This window comes from Erythrolamprus reginae, chromosome 2 (genome assembly GCF_031021105.1).
Source record: "Erythrolamprus reginae isolate rEryReg1 chromosome 2, rEryReg1.hap1, whole genome shotgun sequence".
Classification (NCBI taxonomy): Eukaryota; Metazoa; Chordata; class Lepidosauria; order Squamata; family Dipsadidae; genus Erythrolamprus; species Erythrolamprus reginae.
Genome location: NC_091951.1, coordinates 285,127,388 through 285,153,434, shown reverse-complemented (window position 1 = coordinate 285,153,434; position 26,047 = coordinate 285,127,388). Strand labels below are relative to the sequence as shown.

The following is a 26,047-nucleotide window of genomic DNA, read 5'->3' as shown; positions in this document are numbered from 1 at the left end:
AACCACACTAGATTCTGGCTGGTGCGCATATAACATAATGTATTTTTTTAAAAGATAACACAAAATAAATCAAAATAGCTGTAGTGGATGCCTGTAATAAATTAGGTTTAAAGGCATGTATCCATTTTACTTGCTTGCTTAATGAAAGATTGGTTGGAGCTGCATTACCTCCAGGGAAAATGTTCTATTAAATGGGAGCTACTACAGAGAATGCTTGTAGAACATGCTGGATAATAGTTTGAAGCCCAAGAAAAATGTCTGCAAACTGGCCATATATGCAAAACAGAAATCCAGATCACTGCAAAAGACCAACTGGAAGGTTTAGATTGGATGTTTCAACTAAACAATAATCTTGGAATATCTGTGCTATTAATTTAAATCAGCATTTATTTGGAGCCCGCTTTAATTCTTGTTTTTATTTCCTATTGCATTTTTATTCTGTATGTTCTGTAAGCTGTCTGGGGTGCAATGTTTTTAGCAATAGCTATAAATGAATAAATATCATCAAATCAACCATGAAGTACTTACAGGTAAAAAGAGAAAGGGTTTGGAATAGTCTTCACAGTCCCCAAACTTGATTATTATTGTACATGTAAGCAGTCCCAAGAATAATTTGATATTAGAAGAATTTCTGCAAGGAAGAATGAGGGGAAAAATCCAAAGAATAGCAAGATGGTCTCATTGCAGGAAACATTTAGGAGCCTTTATTTCTGCCAAAAATGTTACAAAAGAGTTGTGATTCAAATGGTTTCCAATTGCCATAGTCACTTTTTTTTCATCTGCAAATTTTTGTTTAAACTTTGCTCATTCAGATGTATCATATTCTGTCCACTTGAGGACTCATTTGAACATACAATTTTACTAAGGATGCCTGACTGTTTGCATACAACTTTATTTTGTTTAACTATAATGCGGGGACAAGGTAATGAAACATTTATCTTTTCAGCTGTTTGGTTTCAACAATTTAAATAATGCAGCTCAACTACTGATGTATTGCTCGTAACTGTTTGGTGTTTTGTATGATTTTTTTTAAAGCGTTGCCTAATATTATCAGCATTTATTAGTATAATAATTTTTCATTGTTAAAATAGTTTAATTACAAAATGGAATATTTTTTAAAAATTTCATTTTAATTATAAAATGGAAGAAATTTCTCTTCAATTTGAACACATCACATTTGTCTTATGAGAACAAGATTTACAGTCGTAAGTTGCACATAAAGGGTTTATTTTAAATGTTTTAAGGATAGAGTTACATCATAATTATAAAAATTACTTACAGAATTAAGTAACAGATTTAAAGTTTTAAAGTGTTTATACTTCTAAATGCAGAGAACAGGGAACTGTCTACATCATTAAAAAAAATATGAAACCAAGCTCTAGAGATGAAGTCATTTACCTAATTTTAAAATGTGAACACGAAGACCTTTGAACTATACACATAGCAAGAACCATCCAAATTGCACTAATGATGAAAAATATAAAAAGCACAGCATTTCCAAGGAACCACACATTTTTATTATTATTATTTGGTTCTTTGAAATGGTTGCAATTAATATATCCATGGAGAAGTCTTAATTTTTAAAACTTACCAATTTAAGGAAGTTAAAAATTATCCAGCAAAAACAGCTTTTTGCACAATTGCCTGGGTTTCAATATGATTCCACTTCATCACAATTTAGGATTTGGCACAAAAAAAGCCTAGTACTAATTTGAACTGATTTTTATTTCTTTTTGAACAAAGTACATGGTCCCTTCAAATGCTGCATGACACATACAACTGGAAAGTTACCTCCTGTTGGCACTATGCTTGCCTCACCAGTGCATTTAATCCTACTACCACCATTAAAACAGCACAATAATCAAATTCACAAAAAAACCAAAAACAAAATAAAAAATCCTAAAAACCTAAACATTTTTTAAACATGCAACTTTAACTTTCTTACATTGAACATTCTACCTTCTAAGCATGCAAAAAAGGGATGGTCTGCATTTAAATTTTGTCTTAAAATTTTACAGAGTAGCCTGACATCACATAAAACACACAATATACAATACTACAGCAGGTAAATGGAGAAAGGCCAGTAACTTTTATACACAGATCCATAGCTTGTGCCACCACAAGCTTGTAATAACTTGGGAACCAATGCTGAATCCCTGGAGCAAGGGACCAACATTAGTTACCAGGGTGACAAGCACTGCATGCAGATCTGAAATATGAGCCTAAAATGAAGCCCAAAACAGATGGGCAGGGTATAAAATTAAGTATCTAGCTCAAAAACAGAAAAAACATGGTCTAAGCTATCAAAAAAGCAGACAATGTGGACACTTAAAAACCCATAAAATTTATACAGAATATAGATTACTCTAAACTGGCAGAATGTGGTGTATTATTAAGAGGCTTGCAGAAATCACCTCATCACAAGCTCTTTGAACATGATCTTTTCATTCCATTTAATCCTTAGCAAGTATCTTGAGATATACTCTGGATTTATAGTTTATGTAGCCCACAATTCAAAGTACTACATTTACATGTTTCTCTTGTGTATATTTAATACACACTCATTCTTGTGCCACAATATCAACTTGGGCTCATGGAGCCAGGCTCAGCTTTGAGATATACATGCAGGACTCTAAAGAGTCAATAGAAAACATACAGATCTGCTGGATGAAAAACACTGGGTCGCAAATCTGTTCACTTTGTTCAAGAACACAGGAACATCATGACTCAGGTACTCAGGGCTTAAAAACTGCATTGGAAAAGCTCTTCATGGAAAAGACAACAGCTTGCCTTTGGTTGCCTGTGATGAAATACTGGACATAATGCAATAGTAGCAATGGTCAAGAAATTTTAAGATACTGTTTATATATGGTGAGTATTACCATTAAAGAGCATAATGAGGCACAAGCCTTAAGGCTACAATATGAATTCAGGCAAAAAAATTTTTTTTTTTAAAAAAGTTTAAATTGCATTGAGTTTAATATGCATACTCACATCAGAGGTAAACCTAATCCCAAAAAGCTGATCAGCAATACTTTCTAAAACTCCTCAGCCTTGTAGTTAAGAAAAGAGGCTTGGTTCTCATTTACTTGTGCAAAGCAGTCCCTTCAGTCACTGCAATGCTCCACCTCAAATTGGTTGCTGTTATATTTTCCACTGATTGGTTTAAAAAACTACAACGCCAATCTACCACTTTGCAAACAGAAAAAAAAGAAAGAAAAAAAATTATGACCCAAGAATGAATTCTGAAGCTGTGGGCGGCTTATTTACATCCATCTTCGGCTGCAGATGGCTGAATCATGGAGACTGCCTAGCTTCCGTTAGATAGTGCACCATTAGCATGCAGAGCCCTAGTGTTCTTTTAATGTAGTTCACATTAAACAGCATTCCTCAAGCAAATACAATGTACAGCACAAAAGGCGACAATAGGTTGGAATTGCACATCTTGTCTGGACTCACCCAAAGAAGAAAGGCCAGGAGAAAAAAAGGTAGAAGCCTTCTTTAGCAGAAGGAAACAAGAAGGAATGCAGTATATCAAAATAGAAGGCAACAGATGACTTTCTTTCTCAGTAAGACAAGCCTTTAATGTATGAGGACTCTTATGAGGTTTGTCATTACATGTAACAGATTTTAGTCCACATACAAGAATCTAAGTTGCTAGATTCGATAGACACCCAATAGTTGCTGTGTAGTATCCTTTAATGTTAACATGAATGACTAAGCTGCTACGTCACCAAGCACCTGGGTTCTGCTAAAAAAAGTTAACAAAAAATCCTACAACAACAATATTGAGAACTGAAGGCATCCTTGTTTTAATTTTATCCAGGTCCTACCTACATTTGATAAACACTTGTTCTGCATTTTTCTTATCAACTGCATAATATGTATACCATATTCTATTATCCTGTAATTAAAATGTACAACATTCTCATGTAATAGTATCTGGAACATAGGACACTGATATTAATTGGTTTAGGCACTCCTTAACACTGCTTAAAATAGTTTTAATCATCTCTGCCCAAACCCCCAAAACAAGGACGTAATATGTTTAATACAAGAAAACTTAATATTACATACAGGAAAGCAATTTAATATCAAGCTACATTTGCATTGGCAGTTGAAAAGTTAAGTGAAAAGCCAAGGGAAAGTTATAATTGGGGGTGAGGGAGAAATCAGATGATTACATTGCTAGATTTTTACACAGCTTGAATTTGCAGCTGCTGGTTTTTTTTGTCCTAACTTTATCCAGATACCCCCCTCCCCCAAAAAAGACTTCCTTTAAGAAGAGGAATTCCCCTACATAAAATGTGTCATGTTCACATCAAAGTCTATTGTACAGTTTCCTGGCAGAGATTGTGGGCTCGCAGGGACATCTAAGCTTTCAAATAAACTGGAAAGCAGTTAAGTCTTCTGTGTCTACACAAGTTTGGCAAAAGTTTGAATGGTGGCGTCTAGGATGTCTTCACCAAATCATAGACATAAATATGGAAATCATCATCAAACTTGATGAAATAGACAGAGGGTTTGGCTTCAACTTGATGAATGACCATGCCAGTCCTTTTTGAGCCATCTTCTTTGGCATATTCCACTTGTTTTCCAACTAGGCTGTCCACAACCTCTCCAGGTTCCCGCTCTGCTGGAGGTGAATCGTCTGAAAAGACAAAGTTTATATTAAGCAGGGTGTCCAGGGGGAAAGCATTTTGAAATTCCCTGATATTTCCCTGTAACTTGCGATGTAGTTAAGGTGCGGTCGTAGATGACGTCTTACCAAAAGGCTAAACCGTGGAGAAATATCAGTAAGTGAGGAAGTAAGTTGTTGCCACAATTATGCTCATTTATTTACATGATTTTCCCTTACTTTAAAACATTTTAATACAGTTTGGTTCCCCCCCCCCCCCCCGATTTATTCTGTTTTTTTTCACAAATTCCCTGATATTTCCCAAACTGCCAATTTCCCTGATAATTCCAATTTCCCTTGTTTTCCAGGTTTGCTGGACACCCTGATTAAAACACAATAGCGTTTAACATAATGTATCTTCTTAAGTCCATTTACTCATGACAATTATCTATTTTGCTACTATCAGTTTATTCACTTTTAATTATAGGCAGGAGGCCAAAAAAATATTTTTTTTTCTAAAGGAGTATATTGTTTACTTCTGTCATGTTCTCATCATACTCTAAATAATAAATAATAACACAGTTAGGTTATGGCTTAGCTAAATGGAATATTAATGGATAAAGCAATCTATTGAGATTGAGATATTACAATATACAAGAAACACGTATGGCATATAATAGAATACATAGGAACATACTATTTTCAAATAATAATTCTTAAAATAAAATAATATAACATTATGTTTTTGGAATAATAATCTTATTTAGTAAAAAAGAAAACCAAAACAAATTACAGTGATACCTTGTCTTACAAACTTAATTGGTTCTGGGATGAGGTTCTTAAGGTGAAAAGTTTGTAAGATGAAACAATGTTTCCCCATAGGAATCAATGGAAAAGCGATTAATGTGTGGAAGCCCAAAATTCACCCCTTTTGCCAGCCGTTTTAGCGCTTCTGGGATTCCCCTGAGGATCCCCTCCATAGGAAACCCCACCTCCAGACTTCTGTGTTTTGGCGATGCTACAGGGGAATCCCAGCATTGCAAAAATGAGCGCTTCGCTGGCAACAGAAGTCCAGAGGTGGGGTTTCCCAGCAAAGGGAGCATCATGGGAATCTCAGCAGCACAAAAACGAGTGCTTCGCTGACAACGGAAGTCCAGAGGCGGGGCATCCCAGTGGCAGCGGTGGGTTTGTAAGGTGAAAATAGTTTGTAAGAAGAGGCAAAAAAATCTTAAACCCCGGGTTTGTATCTCGAAAAGTTTGTATGACGAGGCGTTTGTAACACGAGGTATCACTGTAACTACCAGTTCAAGATTATGCATATACTAAGTATGTTACAAAATATCCATTAAAAATTAACTGTTGTTATATCTCTCCTTAACGCTTTAAGTATAGGCTGTGCTTTAAAAAAACACACCTCATTTGCAGATGCTTCTGCTTAAAAACAGTGAGTATGATTCTCCAATATCCCAAACTAGGATAGTAAGGAAATCTATTCTGCATATATGTGAACATGGTGAAAGATTCACCAACTCCCAAACAGTAATTTCTTAACCTAACAAATACTCTAATCAAACTTAATAGGCCTAAAAGTTACGGCAGTATGCCTAATGTTTCTATAACTCTCTTTCTAAGCTTCAAACTGCACAATAAACAATTAAGTCTTTGAATAGTAGTCTTTTTTTTAGCCATAGGAAACTTTGCAATAAAGGAAGGCAATTTCTATGCAGTTGCAAGAGAACGCATTAATTCTGACCATGCTCTTGAAGCTGAAATATCCCACTGGAAATTAGCCACAGAAGCGGATGGCAAACATAGAACCTTAAATGCTAGTGACTTACAGTATCTTTGAAAGTACACTGGGAGTCAAGCCCAGCACACCTGATGGAAAAGTTCAAAAGCATAATAAACATTGTTTTAAGAAATCACAAAAGGTGAAGTCACTGAGTAAAGAAAACCATTGATTTTGCAATTGTTATGCATATACTATAAAAACATTAAAATTGCTATAAACATGTCTGCAACAAAAACATGGCTAAATTTTTTTAGAACTGTGGTAATCTAAGGAACTGTTGCTGCAGGCAAATGCGATATTTCAGGGGCTTGTTCCAGAACCTGAACACAACATAAAAGTGACTACTGGTCCCCATTTCCTTTCAATGTTATAGTCTTTCTCTTTCAGGAGAGTCACTCTCCTACACTCCCATTACACAAAGCAGTCAGTTTTGCAAAAAAAAAAAAAAAAGCATGTATATTTCCTGCTTTTTCTCTTCCATCCTGGGTAACACTGTATTATTCTCTGAACAAAATCTCTTATGAATTAAGCTCAAGATTTGGTGATTTAATAGGCACATGCTTATTATTTCTTGGAAGTGTTGCAGGAATGGTTTGTCATTACCTTGTACAAGTATTTCTTATCTTCCCAATCTTGTTCATAACCCTAAAATTTCTATTGGTATCTCAGCAAAGTACTATGTCCAACTGCTTTTTGAAGATCAGCCAAGGTTATCTCAATGGTGTTAACTGCAGTAACAGTGCTGCCATACCTTCCCATTGTTTTCAGCAGCCTCCCTTTAAGCCCACCTCCTTTAAGATATTCATAGCCTCACTAGTATTCTTGCTTTTTGTCAGTCCTTTAAGATAGGGCAGGTCACAAAACAAATATTACAAGGTTTTCAGGAAAACTCTTTATTATACTAAGTTCAAATAAAAGAATCTTCAAAGCTTGACCAATTTGTCAATTCTGGTACCAATTAAAATCAAGACAAGTCTATATTAATTTCTTTCTTACTCTTCCTTCTATCTTGGACTAGGCAAACTTTTCTGTAAGCCCCTATTACTGACCTCCCCCCTTTTCTTTCCCCCTTAATGGCTCTCTCATATCTTCCCCAACCTCAGAACTACATTCATTTATATGATTTTTTTGGTAATCCTCATCTTCCCAAATAGGAGATCTGAGTTTTCCTATAGCTGGATGTAAATACAGGACACAACAGAACGTTATATTTCATAAAAGAAAAGAAAAATAGAAATTAAAGAACATTAAACATAATTTAGGTAAGTAGTCACATGCCATGGATGTGAATACTACCAACTGCAGCAGTCAATTCTCTTACTTTCCCTTCCAATTAAGTATTTGTTGTGGAAATCTAGTTTCATTTTGACTGAACATTCAAATATGCACCAATTATGTTGAAGAACCTTTCTGTTCTCCACTTTGTATGGTTTTCAGTTCAATTCACAATAATTATTCTTTATATTGGTGATAAAATTTATTCTCAAAAGTCCTGAATTCTACACACTCAGAGAATTTTAAATTTATTTTTATATATGGATCAACTTACTAGAATCAGGCATAATACGGAGATCGCCTTCTTTATAGTCATCTAAGAGCTGGTACATGTACAAGACAGGATCCTTTTCATAGGTGATATAAAACCATGTCTTCATTATAGGTGCTTGAGCCAAGACCATTCCCCTCCATTCATCTTTTGAGCCGTCTTCTGTCTCAAACATATGCTCTACTGCTTTGCCAATCATTATGTCTGCCAGGTGGGCATCACTGATTCGAGACGAAGCTGAAAGAGACAGTTCAAAGCTTAGTTAACATTATAAGCTATACCCATTCTACTTTAAGATGCCAGAAAAATAGTATAAATTCCACAGTTGAGCATTGCCCGACTTCAAAACTAGATAAATACTTGATTCTACTCAAGTTTTTATTAAAGATGAACATAATTAAAAATTATCTGTATGGGATTTAGGCAAGAAGGATATTCAGCAATCTCACTTAAAAGCTGAAGAAAACACTTCTAGTTATTTCATTAGAAACTAAACTAAAGCAGGACCTTACTGTCTGGTTACCTTATTCTATGCATATATCAAATCTTCTGGCAGTGGTTTCCCATAAACAAAGATAGGTTGTTTTCAATAAATCATAGTCTCTTGTTCTGCCTTGTACTAGACTACTGGGATACTGACTATATACACAGTTCTTGCCATGAGTATTAACACTGGTTGAAGGAAGGAAGGTTGCTATCATGGCTCCATTGAAGAATGTAAACATATAGGTAATCATATGTAAAGATAAATCTGGAAATCTTGAAAGAATCATTTTCATCATAAAAGGCTTCAGACTAGCTCATCAGACTAGAACAGTGATGGTGAACCTTTTCCCCCTCGGGTGCCGAAAGAGCATGCACGTGTGGTAACACGGATACACAAGTGACCACAGCCAAAATTCAATGCATGAGTAGGGCAAAAACAGGTTCCCCCGCTCCCCGGAAGCCTTGTGGAGGCCTTCTGCTGGGCCCAATAGGCTCATGTTTCACCCTCCCCAAGCTCCAAAGGCTTCCCTGGAGCTGAAGGACGTTAGAAACGCCCTCCACCATCCCCCTGGAGGTTCTCTAGTAGCCAAAAATGCCCTCCCAGAGCCTCTGTATGAGCCAAAAATCAGCTGGCTGGCACACACATGAACATTGGAGCTGAGCTAGGGCAACAGCTTGCGTGCTAGCAGATATGGCTCCGCGTGCCACCTGTGGCACCCATGCATAGGTTCGCCATCACTGGACTAGAAGCTGTATAACCATAATACAATGTCCATATATAGGATTTGCAAATTCCCAGCTTTTGGTTTGGCAATTTATGGCTGTAGCCACTGCTCCACCAAAACTCCAATTATTCTTCATGGCAAATAATTCTAGAACACTGAGAATAAATTCAGACTAAGACAGGGTGGAGGGAAATTAGTAACTGTAATTTTATGGTTGATTCCCTTTGCTCTTAGGGACAGGTCAACCTGTTTGTGAAATAGTTTACATGGAGGGTCTTCTCTGAATATTTGTCAAGGCAATATAAACTTTTAAAGAATTGCATGGCTGTAATAAAAAGTAACCCCCCCCCCCCAAATATTTTAACAATAGCATCATCCTGCCTTTATATATTTAACTCAAGGTGGTAAAAATATACCTAATATTCTTGCCCCCTACTTTCTCCACAACAACAGCTCTGTAACTGAGCTGAAAAGGAGTGATTTTAAAACTGAAAAGTTACCCAGCTAGCATCCATGCATAAGAGATACCTAGAATCTATAATCTCGTTTTAGGCCAATATCTTCACCTCTATACAAAATTGGCTTAACTGGTATATTACAAATATTCTTTGCTTTAATTTATGTATTTCTAGTCCCCTTGGATTAAGTAAGAACAGAGGCTATACATTTAATAAATCAAACAAATGACTTATCTGAAGCTTGTTCAATTTCACCACAACCATTAACATTGATATCAATATTATTTGGAAGTGATTTTCTTAGAAGCTAATTTATTGACAAAAAAGGATTCTTCTGTTGTACTAAACTATTTTTTATATTTTAATTTGCTGCTTTGTGGAATATAAAAATACTTATATCTGTACTTTAGACAGGTACTATGTTCAGCCTGGCAGCTGTTCATAAAGATATCTGGGGATTATTTTTAATTTTTCTATCCAATATTCCCAGTGCAGAAAATCATTGTTCACTTACTTCTATAGCCTGTGGCATTATTTGACAATTAACACCCAATGCTTCTCGTCTCCATCAAAATACTTACCAACTCGGTCTGGAAGGACTTCAAGTGCTGAAACCCTCTCATCTTTGTGAAGTTCTAGTCCATACACACAATCAAATCCATCATATTTAATAAGGAAGAGAGAGGGGTTTACTGGAACCTGGTCTAGGACTGTGCCTTTCCACTGTGTCACAGGCCCACTCCCTTCTTTCCATCCATGTTGTATTCTGCAGCCTACAATATTTCTTCTGGGTTGAGAAATGGGTTTACTTGGTCCCACGTTGTTTCGATGCTTTCTGTATTTGTATATAAAGCCATTAAGATGTAAATACATTGAAAAATTCTATTACGTTGCAGAAGCTGCTCGGAGTCACTTTGAACTGCAAGATTGCTAGCAAATTAATTTAATAAAAAATAGGAAGCATCTCATAAACTACTCTTTCCTATTAGGAAATGAACTTATTTAATACACACACATGGAAACAATTTTCAGTCCACAGTACATTTGCAATACATTCAATGATACTATAGCTATATCTCCTTCCAAATATATCCTCATTCGAGAGATGAAATCTTGCATCTTTCTACAATTATTTCATGTGATTCTAGAATTATTCCAGAGGTGGACTCTGGATAAACTCCATAAAATTTCCAGTTTAATATAGCACTCTAATCTTGTAAGTAGCGTAAATTTATTTTACCTATCTGGTTCCAAAAATATGGATTCTACTAGGATCTTTGGCTCTAAAGCACAACATTTCGTATTTATTATAAAGTGCCCCCCTTCCCCCCCAATTTCTACCCTGCAACTTCAGAGGTAGTTTGTATTCTCTTAAAGAAGCCTCCCAGGGTTGGGAAATACTTGAGACAAATTTGTATACAGTGAACCCTTGAGTTTCGCGTCCTCAAGTATCGCGAAAGGGCTATTTCGCGAGTTTTCAACCCTGAAGTAAACTCCACCATCTGCGCATGCGTGCCCTTCCACGCATGCGTAGATGGTGGAGTTTCCCCGCCGGGCAGAGGCTTCCCTGGGTCTTCCCCCTTCCCCCAGAGGCTTCCCTGGGACACCCCAGCTCCGCTCCCCAGCTGGGAAGCGGCCCCAGCAACAGCGTGGGCGGGCGGGGCGGTGCCCACGCGCTTGGGGACATCCCAGCTCCGCTCCCCAGCTGGGAAGCGGAGCTAGGGATTCCCCACCGCGCGCGCGTTGCTGGGGAAAGCGCGCGCGCTTGGGGACATCCCAGCTCCGCTCCCCAGCTGGGAAGCGGATCTAGGGAGTCCCCACCGCGCGCGCGTTGCTGGGGAAAGCGCGCGCGCTTGGGGACATCCCAGCTCTGCTCCCCAGCTGGGAAGCGGAGCTAGGGAGTCCCCACCGCGCGCGCGTTGCTGGGGAAAGCGCGCGCGCTTGGGGACATCCCAGCTCCGCTCCCCAGCTGGGAAGCGGATCTAGGGAGTCCCCACCGCGCGCGCGTTGCTGGGGAAAGCGTGCGCGCTTGGGGACATCCCAGCTCCGCTCCCCAGCTGGGAAGCGGATCTAGGGAGTCCCCACCGCGCGCGCGTTGCTGGGGAAAGCGCGCGCGCTTGGGGACATCCCAGCTCCGCTCCCCAGCTGGGAAGCGGAGCTAGGGAGTCCCCAAGCGCGCGCGCGCACCCCAGGCGCGAGCAACGGGGTGGGCGGGCGAAGGGCGGGCGGCAGTGGAAGCAAAAACACCATCTGCGCACGCGCAGATGGTGTTTTTACTTCCGCACCGCTACTTCGCTAAAAATCGATCATCGCGTGGGGTCCTGGAACGGAACCCTCGCGATGATCGAGGGTTCACTGTATATGAGAAATTACAGGCAAGGCTTTGGAAAACCTTCCACGCTGAAAATTCCTTGAATATATGAGATTTAATTTTAGAGGTATAGAAAAACCATCACTCTTACCATAACTAATGTTGCATAATACGAATTCAGTGTGGGTCATTTAATAGTTTTTATTTCTTGCTAAATTATTATATAGCAGTAGGTTGGGATGGGATAAAAATATTTTTAACTCTATAACTTTATCATTGTCCATCTTCTACATGTCTATGGAGAGGGGCGGCATACAAATCTAATAAATAAATAAAATAAATATTCTACATTCCTCAGCACTTTTTTGCACAAGCACATCATATAATTGATATATTTCAGAAGAGAATACAAGAGGAGACAAGTTTTCTTATAATGCCCAAATTACTGAAATATACCTAGAAAAATATCAAGTTACTGAAAGTATATTTAAGATACTGGTTTAAAAAATGTTATTTTAAAACCAATAAAGTCTAATAAAAAAATAATAATGCCCAAGTTAGATAAAGGATAAAGTCTAAAAATGTCTAGATAACTTAGTTTTCCCCTAAGTTTTATTATTTTGTTTTACATATTTGTATCAATGCGTTAACAGTGTGGCATCTGGGTGTCATACATTCTAATACAAATAAGACTAGTAAAATCATAATTATTGCATTCAACCAACTTATACATTTCTCATAATACACATTTATATTAAGTTAGTCCATCATTATTTAATTATTTCATGTTTTCTCTTGTAATTGCTTTTTTTATATCTGAAAGTGTCTACATTAATATTCCCCCTTTCTCTTATTTATATCTTATTCTAACTCTTAATTGTCACCGTTTTTTAAAAGATGTTTCCTTTCTATCCTACCTAACTTCTAATCATGTCACCTTCCTAAAAAGGGGGGAAAAAGAGAAAAGCAAATCAGAACAACAAAAATGAAAAAAAAACCCATATCCAGCTTCTCTTGTCTGCTTCAGTACTTTAATTCTATGATATTTTTGATTTGCCTCTCTGTCTGCATATACTTGACTATTCAATCTAAATATTTCTCCCATCTCTACCCTCTTCCATTGCTTAGTTTCCAGGATTTCTACCGAGGCCCCTAACTCCCTTTCAAAAGTATCTTCCTATACTGTATCTCCATTTCTTTTTTCAACTCCCTTAAAATACCCCCCCCCATTTAATTAATCAATCACTGTTATTTTCATTATTATCTCCTCCTTGTTTTCTTCTTTTATTTGCTGTTGTTTCAGTTCATTCTTTTCCTCCATTTCTTCCATTGGCACCTCCTTTTCATGGGTATCTTGGTCTTACTCATCATTCCTCATATTGTTCTGCCCCAGCTATGGACCACAAAGAACGCAGCAAACACAAAGTCTGTAAAAACTTTAGTTAACTAATTAAGGATTACTACTGAGCTTTCTTGTGTCAAACACAAATACAGTTTAAAGCAGTCTTTTCTGAAAACTGTCTGTTAATTCAACTTCATTAAAAGCCAGCTCTTGTCCATGAAATAATTCAATTCTGAATACAGAATCTTGTAGATAACAATAATCTTACGGTGGTTGGCAAAATGCCCAGAAACAATTTGCAGGGAGAATGCCAAGAGAGAAAACAAGAACCGATCAAATGTTTATGGAGTCAAGACACGAAGGAGTGTAAACATAGTTGTTTCCTTCAAATTGGCTCATCATCATCTCTTAAATAGGCTAGGGAGTGGCCAATGAACTCCAGGCCTTACTCTCAAGAAGTCCTCCTCCTGAGAAACCATTACTGCCTTTTAGCACCTGTGTGCCTGTGCATTGAGAATAGACTCATCCTCTTCTTTCTTGTCAACTGATGGTATCTTCTGGAGGCCCTGGCTGAATCTCTGCCTCTTCCTGCAAATTGGCTTTGTCATTATCCCTTAAATAGGTTAGGAGTGTGGCCAATCAGCCCCAAGACTTACTCCCAAGGAAACCTCCTCCTGAGGAACCATTCCTACCTTTTGGTAGCTCTGTGTGCCTATGCATTGAGAATAGGCTCCTCCTCTTTTTCCTCATCACTGATGGGAGCTTCTGTAGGTTCTGAGGAGGTTTTGCCTTAATCTCTGCCTCTGCCACCAAGTCCTCTCCAGCCTCCTCACTGTCTGACTCAGATGCCAGCTGCACAGGCTGCTGGTGCATCACATCAGCCTCTTCGCTGTTGGAATCAGTTACCAGCTGCACAGGCTGCTGGCAGGCCACAACACATATAGTGTCAAACTGGTGCAGAAGTTGGTGAGAAATTAATGGCTTGCCATATTATCTAAAGAAGGCCTGATGTTTATGAAAACTTGTGAGGGATGATTTTCACAAGGGAACAGATGCAGCCACAAAGTATTCTTTCAAATGGTTCAAGGTCATCCTATGCCCATGCACCTTGGTGGAAGTGGAGGAAGGACTTGCCACACTGGCACAATCTGAGTGGGAAACATGACAGGTTTGTGGGTGGGGGACAAGGGATGTGAACTTTCAACTGAGTGGGAAACTCAAATTCAGGTTTCCCAGTGTGGGTGTCAAGATGGCTCCGGAAATAAATTGGAACTTTGAGGAATACTTTGACTCTGATTTAGTTTGAATGATACCTGGAACCTTGACATATAGTATTTTCCCTTATTTCCAGAGTTTCCTTAAACCCTTTCTCCACAATGTCTTTTGTGTTTTGAAAAAGCAACACCATCACCTTCAAGGTTCCTCTAATTTATTCCTTATAAAGCATCTTATTTTGTTTTTAAAAGCCCAACTTTTGTCCAGTAGTCCAAGAACCAATTATTTAGTCTTAAAGTTGCCCTTCAAGGAGTACACAGTTCTTTATATTCCATAAGTATGGATAAGATTTTTTGAGTAAATTATTCCAGAATTTTAAAATGCCTTCCCATTACCACATCTTCCCAGTTTGAGAATCCAACTTCCTGTATATTTAAAATTTTATTATTTTTTTCTCTTTACGTCTCTTCCTTCCAGTCTGGTATTTTCCTCAAAATGCTCAATTGCCGCTTAAATAAATAATTCTGAGCAATACTTTTAAGTTATTTCTTGGGCTTAGATTTTAAGCGGAATTTTTTTTACTATTCATCTATTTAGCTCCAGCACCATTCTTAGTTGTTCCTCAGTTGTTGCAGTTTCGTGGCAGCTATCCTTAGGCTGCTCTTCTCCTTACCAGGGATGAGAGGGAAAAAGAGCCCGGGGTCAGACAGGAGAGCTACAAGTCTATGTGAACTTAGAGGGTGCACCTTTGCTGCACTGCCCCTAGAGGGCAGCTTTGGTGGGACAACTCATCAGGGGAACATGGAGACCTGCTCTGCATTACCAATTCCTGCCCTGACATCAATTGGAACTGCCAGCTAACTTTAATTTTTTGAGGAGCAGATTTGCAGATCACACAAGGAACAGCTACTCTTCATGAAACCCTACAATTGCAGCTCCCTCAGAAAAAGGGAAAGCATGAGATTAAAATGACAACAATACTTACTTGTGGGAAGCTCTTTTCTTCATCATGCTGGCAGAGACACCTGCATGCCCTACAAGAAATAAGAAAACAAGAACTAAGAGGCAAAGTTGCATGGAGAGTTTAAACTTTATTCTTATTTCACATAGAGTTTGCTGTGGTTATACACAGAGCATATCAATTCAAATCTAATCTATCCTTATAACCAGCCCCAGTGAATTAAACTTTTTATCTCTGTCCGCAAAGATACCTTGGTATTCATAATTCAAAATTAGGTTTGCCTGAATATCCCAACATTATGAATTCTATCTTCTCTTTTATGAACTGTAGAACTGTCAGATGAAATAATGTCAAATAAACTTTGGTGCTTCAATATTCATGATGCCAGAATTTATAAATAGGCTTGTTTAGGTCCTTGTTTAAAATCCTTATTGGGATTTTATATTCCAAATTAAAGAAAATATTATGGTTTCTTACACAGCTGTTTTGGTTCATATACTGTTAAAAGAGCTAACTGTCAATGGTAAAACAGTATCAATTTCTGCAGATCATGAATATTTTGGGCTACCACCATGATCACAATAAAAATATCTGATAATATCTGATAAAACCTAAAATTATAGGAAATTATTTTTAAAACATATCCCAAGTCTGTCTTGTATATGATGATTAGTCATGTTCTAGAAACCCTATGCAATGTTAATACCCCATAAATCTTTACCATACAATATGTCTGCAAATATAATGTAAATCTGGCTAAAAGAATAAGACAACCACAAAGAAGCATTTATCCTGTCAATATTTTTTTTTCATTTGAAAAGAGCAAGATAATGTCCATTTTAGACAAATACTGGTTTGTCTGGTTTAGATAACCTGAATATGCTTGCTAAATGCTGGCATAGTAGCATACCAACCTAGTCATTATACCAAATGAGATTTTTTAATGCAACCCTATCAGTTTTGTCTTTTATTCCAGAGTTGTTATAATCTGTTGCTGTTATGATCTGTGTTTACAAATAATTTAGATTCTTTAGCCAGGTGCTGCAAACATAAAATAGTTTGACAGATGGTTCTCCACTTAGGACTATTCCTTTAATGATGGTTCTGTGTTCTGTGGTTCTGTGTTCTTGCAGCAGCAGAGGGGAAGATTTTACCAACTTTCCCAGATTGAGATCTGGATCAAGATCTGCATAGTCCTGAGATGGAGGGGTGAGAGAAAGATGTTAAGAGTGGTCTCATCCTAGAACAGGGCTGTCAAATTGGTAGCCTGCAGGCCAGACGCATCATGCGCAGGCCATGCCTACCCCATCTCTGTGAAGAAAAATATGTTGCAAAATATCACATGATGCGGTGTGTCTGTCACCTGTGTCTTAGAATCTCTCAGGCTATATCTAGTAGATTAGAAAATTATGGCTTTACTCTGGAACGATTCTGTCTATTATGTATAAGCAAATAAAAGATTGGACTCAATTGGGTCTCTCTGTCTCTTGGGCTTGAGCCTAATGGGTTCAAAGTTATAACAGCCTTGGAAAAGTAACTTATAATCTAGCCTTGAAGTTGTGACTATCCTACTATCCCTGCAGTCACATGATCACAATTCGGGCACCTGGCAACCAGCTTGCATTTATGAAAGTTGCGAGTCGCAAGGTCTCATGATCATGATTTGCAACTTTCCCAGATGACAAGCAAAGTCAGTTAGAAAAGCCAGATTTGCTTAAAAGCCATGTGATCTGTTTAATGACCATAATAAAAATGGGCTTAAAACTGGATCATGTGCTAACTTACCTAACTGCATTGCTTAGTGAGTCAGTCCCAATGGTAGTCATAAATTGAGGACTATAGATACAACTCATAGGCAGTTATTGAGTACACTACTAATAACCTAGTATTTATGTTGTTTTGCACAAAAATTTCAAGAATTCAAAACTGGCAAAAAAGCATCTTAATGAAATATCAATAAATATATTAAGGTATTCTGACAAACTGTTAAACATGAATAATTAAGTCTGCTGGGGCTACGCCAAGTATCTGCTTGAATAATACCGGTAATTCTTTTCCTTTACCTAAACTGGGAACTAACAGACTTGCATTCAGAAAATACACTCTTGAATCTTCTAAAGAAACCTTTAATGTTATCAAAGGCTTCAGCTGCAGTGCAATTTAAGATATGCATCACATTTTTTTAACATTAGAAATTTCATTTTTATCCCCAAAGATTAGCTAAACCTCGGATGGGCAAAGTTGGCTCTTCTATGACATGTGAACTTCAACTCCCAGAATCATGGTTGGCCCAGGAATTCTGGAAGTTGAAGTCCAAAAGTCATAGAAGAGCCAACTTTGCCTACCCCTGGAACCAAAACATAGGATCAGTTAGGACAAAAAAGCTGAAATGCATATATTAGGTACTGATCTATAATCAAATGAAATCATGAGGAGCAAGCAAACAATTCACTGCCTAACTTTTTCAAAGCAATATATCAGAACCACAGTTTTGATATTCTAATATAGTTACTACTAATAGAACCATTTTTTTTTTTAAATTATGCCAGACGTGTTGCTGAATACCTAACACTGCAGTTAAGATATGGCTTAAAATGCAGCTTTGGGAAGTACAGTAATATAGGGTTGCTTGGCCGTTTACGATGGGCATAGAAAATTTAGTAGCAACAACACAATAAGGGATATCCTATTATAAAAGGAGCTTGTTATATAATTTGACTGAAGACATTAGTAAATTCTCTCATTATTCAACTTAAAGAATAAATTTTGCCTTTACACTTTTTAGAGGGTGGGCAAAAGCCAGATATTTTCTCATTAGCAATATATGCAGCAGATAGAATTGCCATCAGTTATCTAATGTCACCATTGAAATGATTAGATAAAAAGTTACCAATTGGCAGATTATTACTACAAAAAGGACAACTGATTTAATGCACAACACAACATAATAATACATAACTACAAGGAACTTTTGGTTCCGCAACATATGGTCATGCATCCAGCATTTATGGAATGGGTATGGAAGGGGGTTTGTCACTGTTTTGAAAAAAGTCATAGCATTTGGATCTTCTAAATATAGAAAATAAAGTAAATGCAATGTTGTGTTCTGATATTTATCACAAATGTGCATCCTATCTTCATTCACAAAACTATAAATGGATCTAAACAATAACATCTAAGTATATTGATGCACAATAGAAAACAGTATAAAAAGTTTCTATACAGATTGTCTCTACCACAATATTTTAATATTTAACTTATTTTATCATTTATTAATTGCTAATCTAACAAAACATTATTATACTTCCTTTTCCACTATTGGGTTTCAATGACTATCAGTTCTATACCATGCTAGTTTAATAAGCAAGTTATATTTATATTGTGCTCTGATAATTTAAAAAAAATAGCAGAATTTTCATTTATGAAAAAATAGACAAACCTACTGCATTTTTTCTTTTATCAGAATTTTTCTTGTGTTTCTGGAGCAGAAAAATTAGTGCTAAGTTCTCTTAAGCAGTAATCATTTGTTAGGATATTGAATGTAGTAGCCAGAATAATAAAGTGTACAATAAGTTTAACATAGTTGTAAATGATTAGAGTGCTGACTCATGCATGATGTAATCTACGCTATGATTGGTTGCTGTTAAAAGGGGGAATGTCCCTTTTTTCCCTCCTTTTTTTCTGTTCTATATACTGTTCAATTTACCTCATGAAATTCCTGCATTGCTGACTATCTTGTATTCTTCCTTTTCTGGATAATGACAAAAACTGTTGCAAAATTGAATGTTTATATTTTTTATATTTATATAAAAGACTACAAGTTTGTGTCTAATTTCACCTGGACAGCTGCTGCGCAATTCCATCATCTTTATATAAAACAATTTTTAGCCAGGTTGATTGGGTAGTATAGACAGCTAAATTCTGTGCATTTGTTTGCTGGATCTGGGAAACCAGAGGCAAATCTAATAGTGAGATTTAAACTCTGGATATCATAATTTTGAGGTAATTTTTAAAAATTATTTTAATTAAGTTCTATTACAATTTGGTATTTTATGTTCTTTTTTATATTGATGTATATTGCAGTTATGATCAAAGTAAATATTCATGATAAATCAAACATTTCTTTCATTTTAAAATGTCCTGATATAATTGCTTGCTAATGGTGTCCCCCCCCCCCCCTTCTGGCTTATAACAGTAACAATCAATTTAGGTTACAAAAATAATTTGGCTATCCTGATAACTTAATGCTTGAGTAATCTTGTCCAATAAGGAATATTTATATTAATATTTATATCCCATGCTTACTGTTAGAGTTTGTTGCATAAATCAAATCCAGAAGCACACACAGATAACTGATTCAGCTGGATTCATTAACTTCTTTATATACATAACAGATGAGTATTTATTTGACTTCTATGCTGCCCTTCTCGAAGCGACTTGGCGTTGTACAACATTGTAAATACAGACAATATATGCGAAGAAATCTAATTATTTTTAACCCTGCTGTTCTGTTCGGATCGTATCTGACCCGAAAGCCATGTTTGAGTCCCTGTAAAAATTTTTCCCTGCATATCTGAAACTTGAAATTTCATGACTTTTCATCATTTCAGGGGTTCTCTCTATGAGAATTTTTTTTTGGGGGGTGGGGGGCTTAGTTTTTGCTGGGCAAAAAAAGTCACACTTCTTCTGTTCCCGGGTCACCCTGACCCGGACCGAAAACTCTTCATTTGCAGTGCTTATGTTTGGTCTTTTTGAAAGCTTTTTTCACTTGGAAAGTAGTCTGAACATTTCTGCACACAATGATATGAAAATTGAAATGAAAAAAGTAAATCTGATTGTTTATTTTGCTGATATAATGCATGCCCCCCCCCGTTTTTGTGAATTCTTTTTCAATTTATGGATAGTTTTGCTTGCAAAATGCATTCTATTTTACTGAAGTTGGTGTGGGATTGGTAGCTTGAACATTTCTGAATATAAGAAAAATATAAAGGAACTGAAAAAAATGATTCTTACTGGTTTTTTAACATCAGAAATAAGGCCTCTCCCCCCCTCGGCTGCTTGCAACCATTTTCACTTTATATTTTACGCAGGCTTCAAATCCAAAATATTTTTAATATCTTATGCATTCATTTACTCATTTTAACATGGCTGATCATCATAAAAATATTTGTGGGGATGGGGGAAAAATTTTTTTCTGGGCAAAAAAAAAATAAATCACGTTGACTGTTTCGGGTCATATAGACCCGGACCAAAATGATTTTTTTTAGGTACTTGAATTTGGTCTTTTTGAAAACCTTTTCCACTGGAAAACTAGTTTGAACATTTATGAACATAATGATATGAAAATTGAACTGAAAAAATTGAGGCTTATATTTTTATTTTGATCAAAAAGCCCCCCCCCCCCATGCTTTCTGAATTTTTTGTCAATTTATATTTTTTTAGGCTACAAATCTCTAAGGAATATTCCCCCAAAAGTTTTGATATACAGTACTAAATTGAACAATCCTAAACATAAGAAAAATAGAAATGAACTGAAAAAAATGATTCTTATTGGTTTATTTTTGAATATAAGACCATATTGTTTTATACTCGACTATAAGCCTACTCGAGTATAAGCCTATTTGAGTATAAGCATGGGGGCCCATTTATGAGCAAAATAAACCAATAAGGATCATTTTTTTCAGTTCGATTTTCATATCATTATGTCCAGAAAGGTTCAAGCTACCAATCCCACACCAACTTTAGTAAAATAGAATGCATTTTGCAAGCAAAATTATCAATAAACCCAAAAGTTTTGATATACTAAATTGAACAATCCTAAACATAAGAAAAATAGAAATGAACTGAAAAAAATGATTCTTATTGGTTTATTTTTGAATATAAGACCATATCGTTTTATACTCAAGTATAAGCCTACTCGAGTATAAGCCTATTTGAGTATAAGCATGGGGGCCCATTTATGAGAAAAATAAACCAATAAGGATCATTTTTTTCAGTTCAATTTTCATATCATTATGTTCAGAAAGGTTCAAGCTACCAATCCCACACCATCTTTAGTAAAATAGAATGCATTTTGCAGGCAAAATTATCAATAAACCTAAAAAAAATTCACAAAAACGGGGGGGGGAGGCACATTTATGTGCAAAATAAACCAATAAGGATTAATTTTGTCAGTTCAATTTTCATTCCATTGTGTGCAGAAATGTTCAAACTTGTTTCCAGGTGAAAAAAGCTTTCAAAAAGACCAAATATAAGTACCTAAAATGATCAATTTGCAGGATTGTTTTTTCAAACAGAACAGCAGGGTTAAAAAGACATATACAAAATTAATAAAAATTCTTTAAAAACCCTTATACATTCATCCACATTCATCCAATTCAATCATTCACATCGCCCGGGGACAATCTCGAGGCTCACAGTCCCCATGCCTGCTGGCAGAGGTAGATCTTCAGAGCTTTATGAAAGACCAGGAGGGAGGAGGGGGAGGGAGTTCATCTCTGGAGGGATTTCATTCCAGGGGGCTGGGGCCACTACAGTGAAGGCTCTTCCCCTAGGTCCCGCCAGACGACATTATCTGGCTGACAGGACCTGGAGAAGGCCAACTCTGTGGGACCTAATCAGCCACTGGGATGCATGAGGCAGAAGACTGTCCCATAGATAGTCTGGTCCTAAGCCATGTAGGGCTTTATTAGGTCATAACCAGCACTTTGAATTGTGCCTGGAGACCAATTGGCAACCAATGCCCCACAATAGGTCACCCAGCTGCATTTTGAACAATTTGCAGTCTCCGTACACTCTTCAAAGGCAGCCCCATGTAGAGAGCATTGCAGTAATCGAACCTTGAGGTGATAAGGGCGTGACTGTGAGAAGTGACTCCCTGTCCAAATAAGGCCGCAACTGGCACACAAGGCGTACCAGTGCGAACACCCTCCTCACCACAGCCGAGAGAGATGGTCTTCTAAGCTCAGCTGTGGATCGAGGACGCCCAAGTTGTGGACACTCTCCAAGGGGGATAAGGACTCTTCCCGCAGGGTAATGGAATTGGCCCTGGGAGGCAAAACCCACAGCCACTCCGTCTTGTCATGGTTGGGTCTGAGCCTATTAACGCCATCCAGACCCTGACTGCCTCCAGACAGCAGAACATTACCTCCGTTTCACTGAGTTGACACAGGGTGGAAATGTAGAGCTGAGAATCATCAGCATACTGATGGTAACTTGCCCCATGCTGTCGGATGATCTTACCCAGTAGCTTCATGTAGATGTTAAACAGCAGGGGTGAGAGGACTAGCCCCTGAGGAACTCCACAAAGAAGGGGCCTAGGAGGTGACCTCTGGCCGCCTGCCAACACCGACTGAGACAAACCAGAGAGGTAGGAGACAAACCATCACAGAACAGTGCCTCAAACCCCTCACCCCTCCAGCCGGCACAGAAGGACACCATAGTCGATGGTATTGAAAGCAGCTGAGAGGTCAAGAAGAACCAGGATAGAAGACTGACCTCTATCCCAGAGATCATCCGTCAGTGTGACCAAAGCAGTTTCAGTGCTGTAGCCGGGCCTGAATCCTGACTGCTGAGAACCAAGATAATCGGCTTTATTCAAGGACCGTTGGAGCTGGAGCAACACCATCTTCTCAAAAACCTTCCCTATAAAGGGAAGGTTGGAGTCAGGACAATAGTTGTTCAAAACAACTGGGTCCACGGAAGGCTTCTTGAGGATGAGGCACACAATTGCCTCCTTGCAGGGAGCCAGAAAGAACCCCTCTCTCAGAGAAGCATTGACAATCTTCTGGACCCAGCCCTGTGTCACCTCGCTGTTGGCTGAAACCAGCCAGGAGGGACACAGATCCAATAAGCAAGTGGTGGAACTCACAGCTCCCATGGCCTTGTCCACTTTATCAGGCGTTACCAGGTCAAACTCCTCCCACACAACAGATCTAAGATGAGCCTCTGTCACCTCAACTGACTCATTGTCATTTGGAATGCAGTGTTGGCAGACAATGAGTCAGTTGAGATGACAGGGGCCTGTCCTAGTCTACCTGTTCTCAAGACTCATTTATGTCTCCAGGCCTGGGGCAACTAGATCCAGACCCCCTGACTAATAAATGTGATGTATGGCTGTGATTGAATTGGTTGATAATTTTTTTAGCTTTGCAGTTTAGATTTAATTTAATTTAATTTAATTAGATTTGTCTTATATGCACTTTTTTATATTGTATCCTAGGAGCTGCCCCGACTCTTCGGAGAGGGGCAGAATACAAATCTAATAAATACCTCTTCTTACGAACGTCTCCCTCTGCTGAGCCCCTTCCTGGTCTCAGAACAAGCCAGTGTAGTCCCCCCCCTTTCTGCCAAGGGAGTGTGAGCACCTCCCAGCTGGCATGCCTCTTACCACAACCACTTCCCAGCTGGCGCATCTCCATGTATGCCTCCAGCCCTTCTTGGGCAGCTCGCCTCCCCATGGTGACTTCTACTCCTTCTGGCTGCTCCAGCATCCTACCCGGAAATAGCAGGGTGAGAACCTGTGTGCCCAAACTGGCCAGGCATTCCGGACGTGGATGTGTGTGAGTGCTGCGGGCTGGAGGCCTGGGACTGCATAAGAAGTCCACTCAGGTGGCTAGGGAACTTCAGATCGTGCAGAATGCAGCTGCGAGAGCAATTATGGGCTTTCCCAAGTATGCCCATGTTTCACCAACACTCCGCAGTCTGCACTGGTTGCCGATCAGTTTCCGGTCACAATTCAATGTGTTGGTTAAGACCTATAAAGCCCTCCATGGCATCGGACCAAAATATCTCCGGGACCGCCTTCTGCCGCACAAATCCCAGCGACTGGTTAGGTCCCAGAGAGTTGGCCTTCTCCGGGTCCCGTCGACTAAACAATGTCATTTGGCGGGACCCAGGGGAAAAGCCTTTTCTGTGGCAGCCCCAGCCCTCTGGAACCAACTCCCCCTAGAGATCAGAATTGCCCCCACCCTCCTTGCCTTTCGTAAACTTCTCAAAACCCACCTCTGCCGTCAGGCATGGGGGAATTGAAATATCTTCCCCAGGCCTATATAATTTATGTATAGTGTGTTGTGTGCATGTTTTTTAAATTATGGGTTTTTAACTTCATATTATTAGATTTGTATTGTACATTGTTTCTATCACTGCTGTGAGCCGCCCCGAGTCTACGGAGAGGGGCAGCATACAAATTTAATAAATGAATAAATAAATAAATAAATAAAGACTAGTTGCTGCGCTGGAGCCCAGAAGAGCAATGGGTGATGGCCCTGCATGCCACTTCCTGCACACATGCCATAGTTTCACCATCACAGGCCTACCGGGTGAAATGGCTTTAAGATTATCACTAACAGATTGAATTGAACCCAGAAATGAAGTAATTAGTGCTGCTCTTCTGCAGTGTAGATGAAGAATCAATTATGTAATTATGTCAAATTTCCAGAACTGTGTCTGGTCCTACATTTTAAACTTGTAATAATCAAAACTTAATACTAAAATGTAGCCATAGCCACATGCAATATTCACTACAACAGACACACGCATGCATGCACACACACACATACCATCCATTAGTTAATTGTTTCAGAGAAAATTTCCTTACCAGATTCCTCAATGCCTTCAACAATGGCAGAGCTTCATACGTTCTGAAAAAGTACTTAAAAGTTCAGGGAGATACACAGTAATGTATCTGCCTTAAATGTAGTCTATTATATATGTATAGTCCTACATATATATTATGATTATGAGATGACCACAGAAAAGGTTTATGACATTTTGTATTATCTCATAAAATGCTTTATGATATTTATGTCATAAAATATTTTATAAAATTGCCAAATTTCAATTAAATGGAAGATATAAAGTTTGGGATTTTGGACTTTATTTTATTTTAAAGGCAAGTAATTAATCTTTTTCTGTTTAAATCTACATGTGAGTTAGGATACTGTTAAGTTATTTTTATTAGGATCTTTGTTAATATTCCAGTTCATCTTTTTGACTCACCCCTCCTTTGATATTATCCTGGTTGTGGGTCTAAAGGACATATCTTAAATCATAATGTGAAAGTGGTAAATTACTTGTTTTCACATTCAGAGTGATTAAAATTACTGTATCATAGTGTTAAAAAATATCAAATAAGATAGATTATTTTCATTATCAGCTAATACTTTTCCATACTTGCTATATTCACCCTCTCTTGTCATTATTACACAACATTTATCCTGCAAATCAGTTTCTTTCCTTATAAACTTAAAAACACATGTTCATACATATATTCCAACTATTTTTGCCTACACTAAAGTAATTGCAACATTACATTATTGTCCAGGCTTTCTTTTGGTGATCACTTTACTAGATTGATAATGAAGTTACTCATCTTCAAAAAAAAAATCAATTTAATCTTTGTTATGGAGTCCCCTCCATCCAGTTTTCAACACACAATCCAATAGGGCATCATTTTTTTTACCCCTGTAAAACCCATGCCACTGTCTGTGGTACTGACCCTTTCTTTAGTCCAAAATGGACCCAAAGGGTTTCCTTCATCCCCTTCCTTTTGAAAGTCAGTGGGTTGCTTACAATTTTTCAAGAAACTTCCTG

At 37.9% G+C, this 26,047-nt stretch overlaps 1 protein-coding gene across 5 annotated transcripts in view; it reads right to left on the bottom strand.

Moving 5' to 3' along the window:
* Positions 1 to 1,210: 1,210 nt before the first annotated feature.
* SPIN1 (spindlin 1) overlaps positions 1,211 to 26,047 on the bottom strand; it is an 81,001-nt gene continuing 56,164 nt past the window's right edge. For 4 of the 5 annotated variants that reach the window (XM_070742811.1, XM_070742809.1, XM_070742810.1 and 1 more), the window contains 4 exons: positions 15,479 to 15,527; positions 10,207 to 10,460; positions 7,960 to 8,193; positions 1,211 to 4,651 (listed from right to left, as the gene is read on the bottom strand). In XM_070742811.1, coding sequence (XP_070598912.1) covers positions 4,452 to 4,651; positions 7,960 to 8,193; positions 10,207 to 10,460; positions 15,479 to 15,504 — 714 coding nt within the window. In that variant the 5' untranslated portion in view covers positions 15,505 to 15,527 and the 3' untranslated portion in view covers positions 1,211 to 4,451. Of the gene's footprint in view, positions 4,652 to 7,959; positions 8,194 to 10,206; positions 10,461 to 15,478; positions 15,528 to 25,052; positions 25,096 to 26,047 lie in introns of all 5 variants that reach the window. The other variant, XM_070742812.1, reaches the window with a different exon arrangement.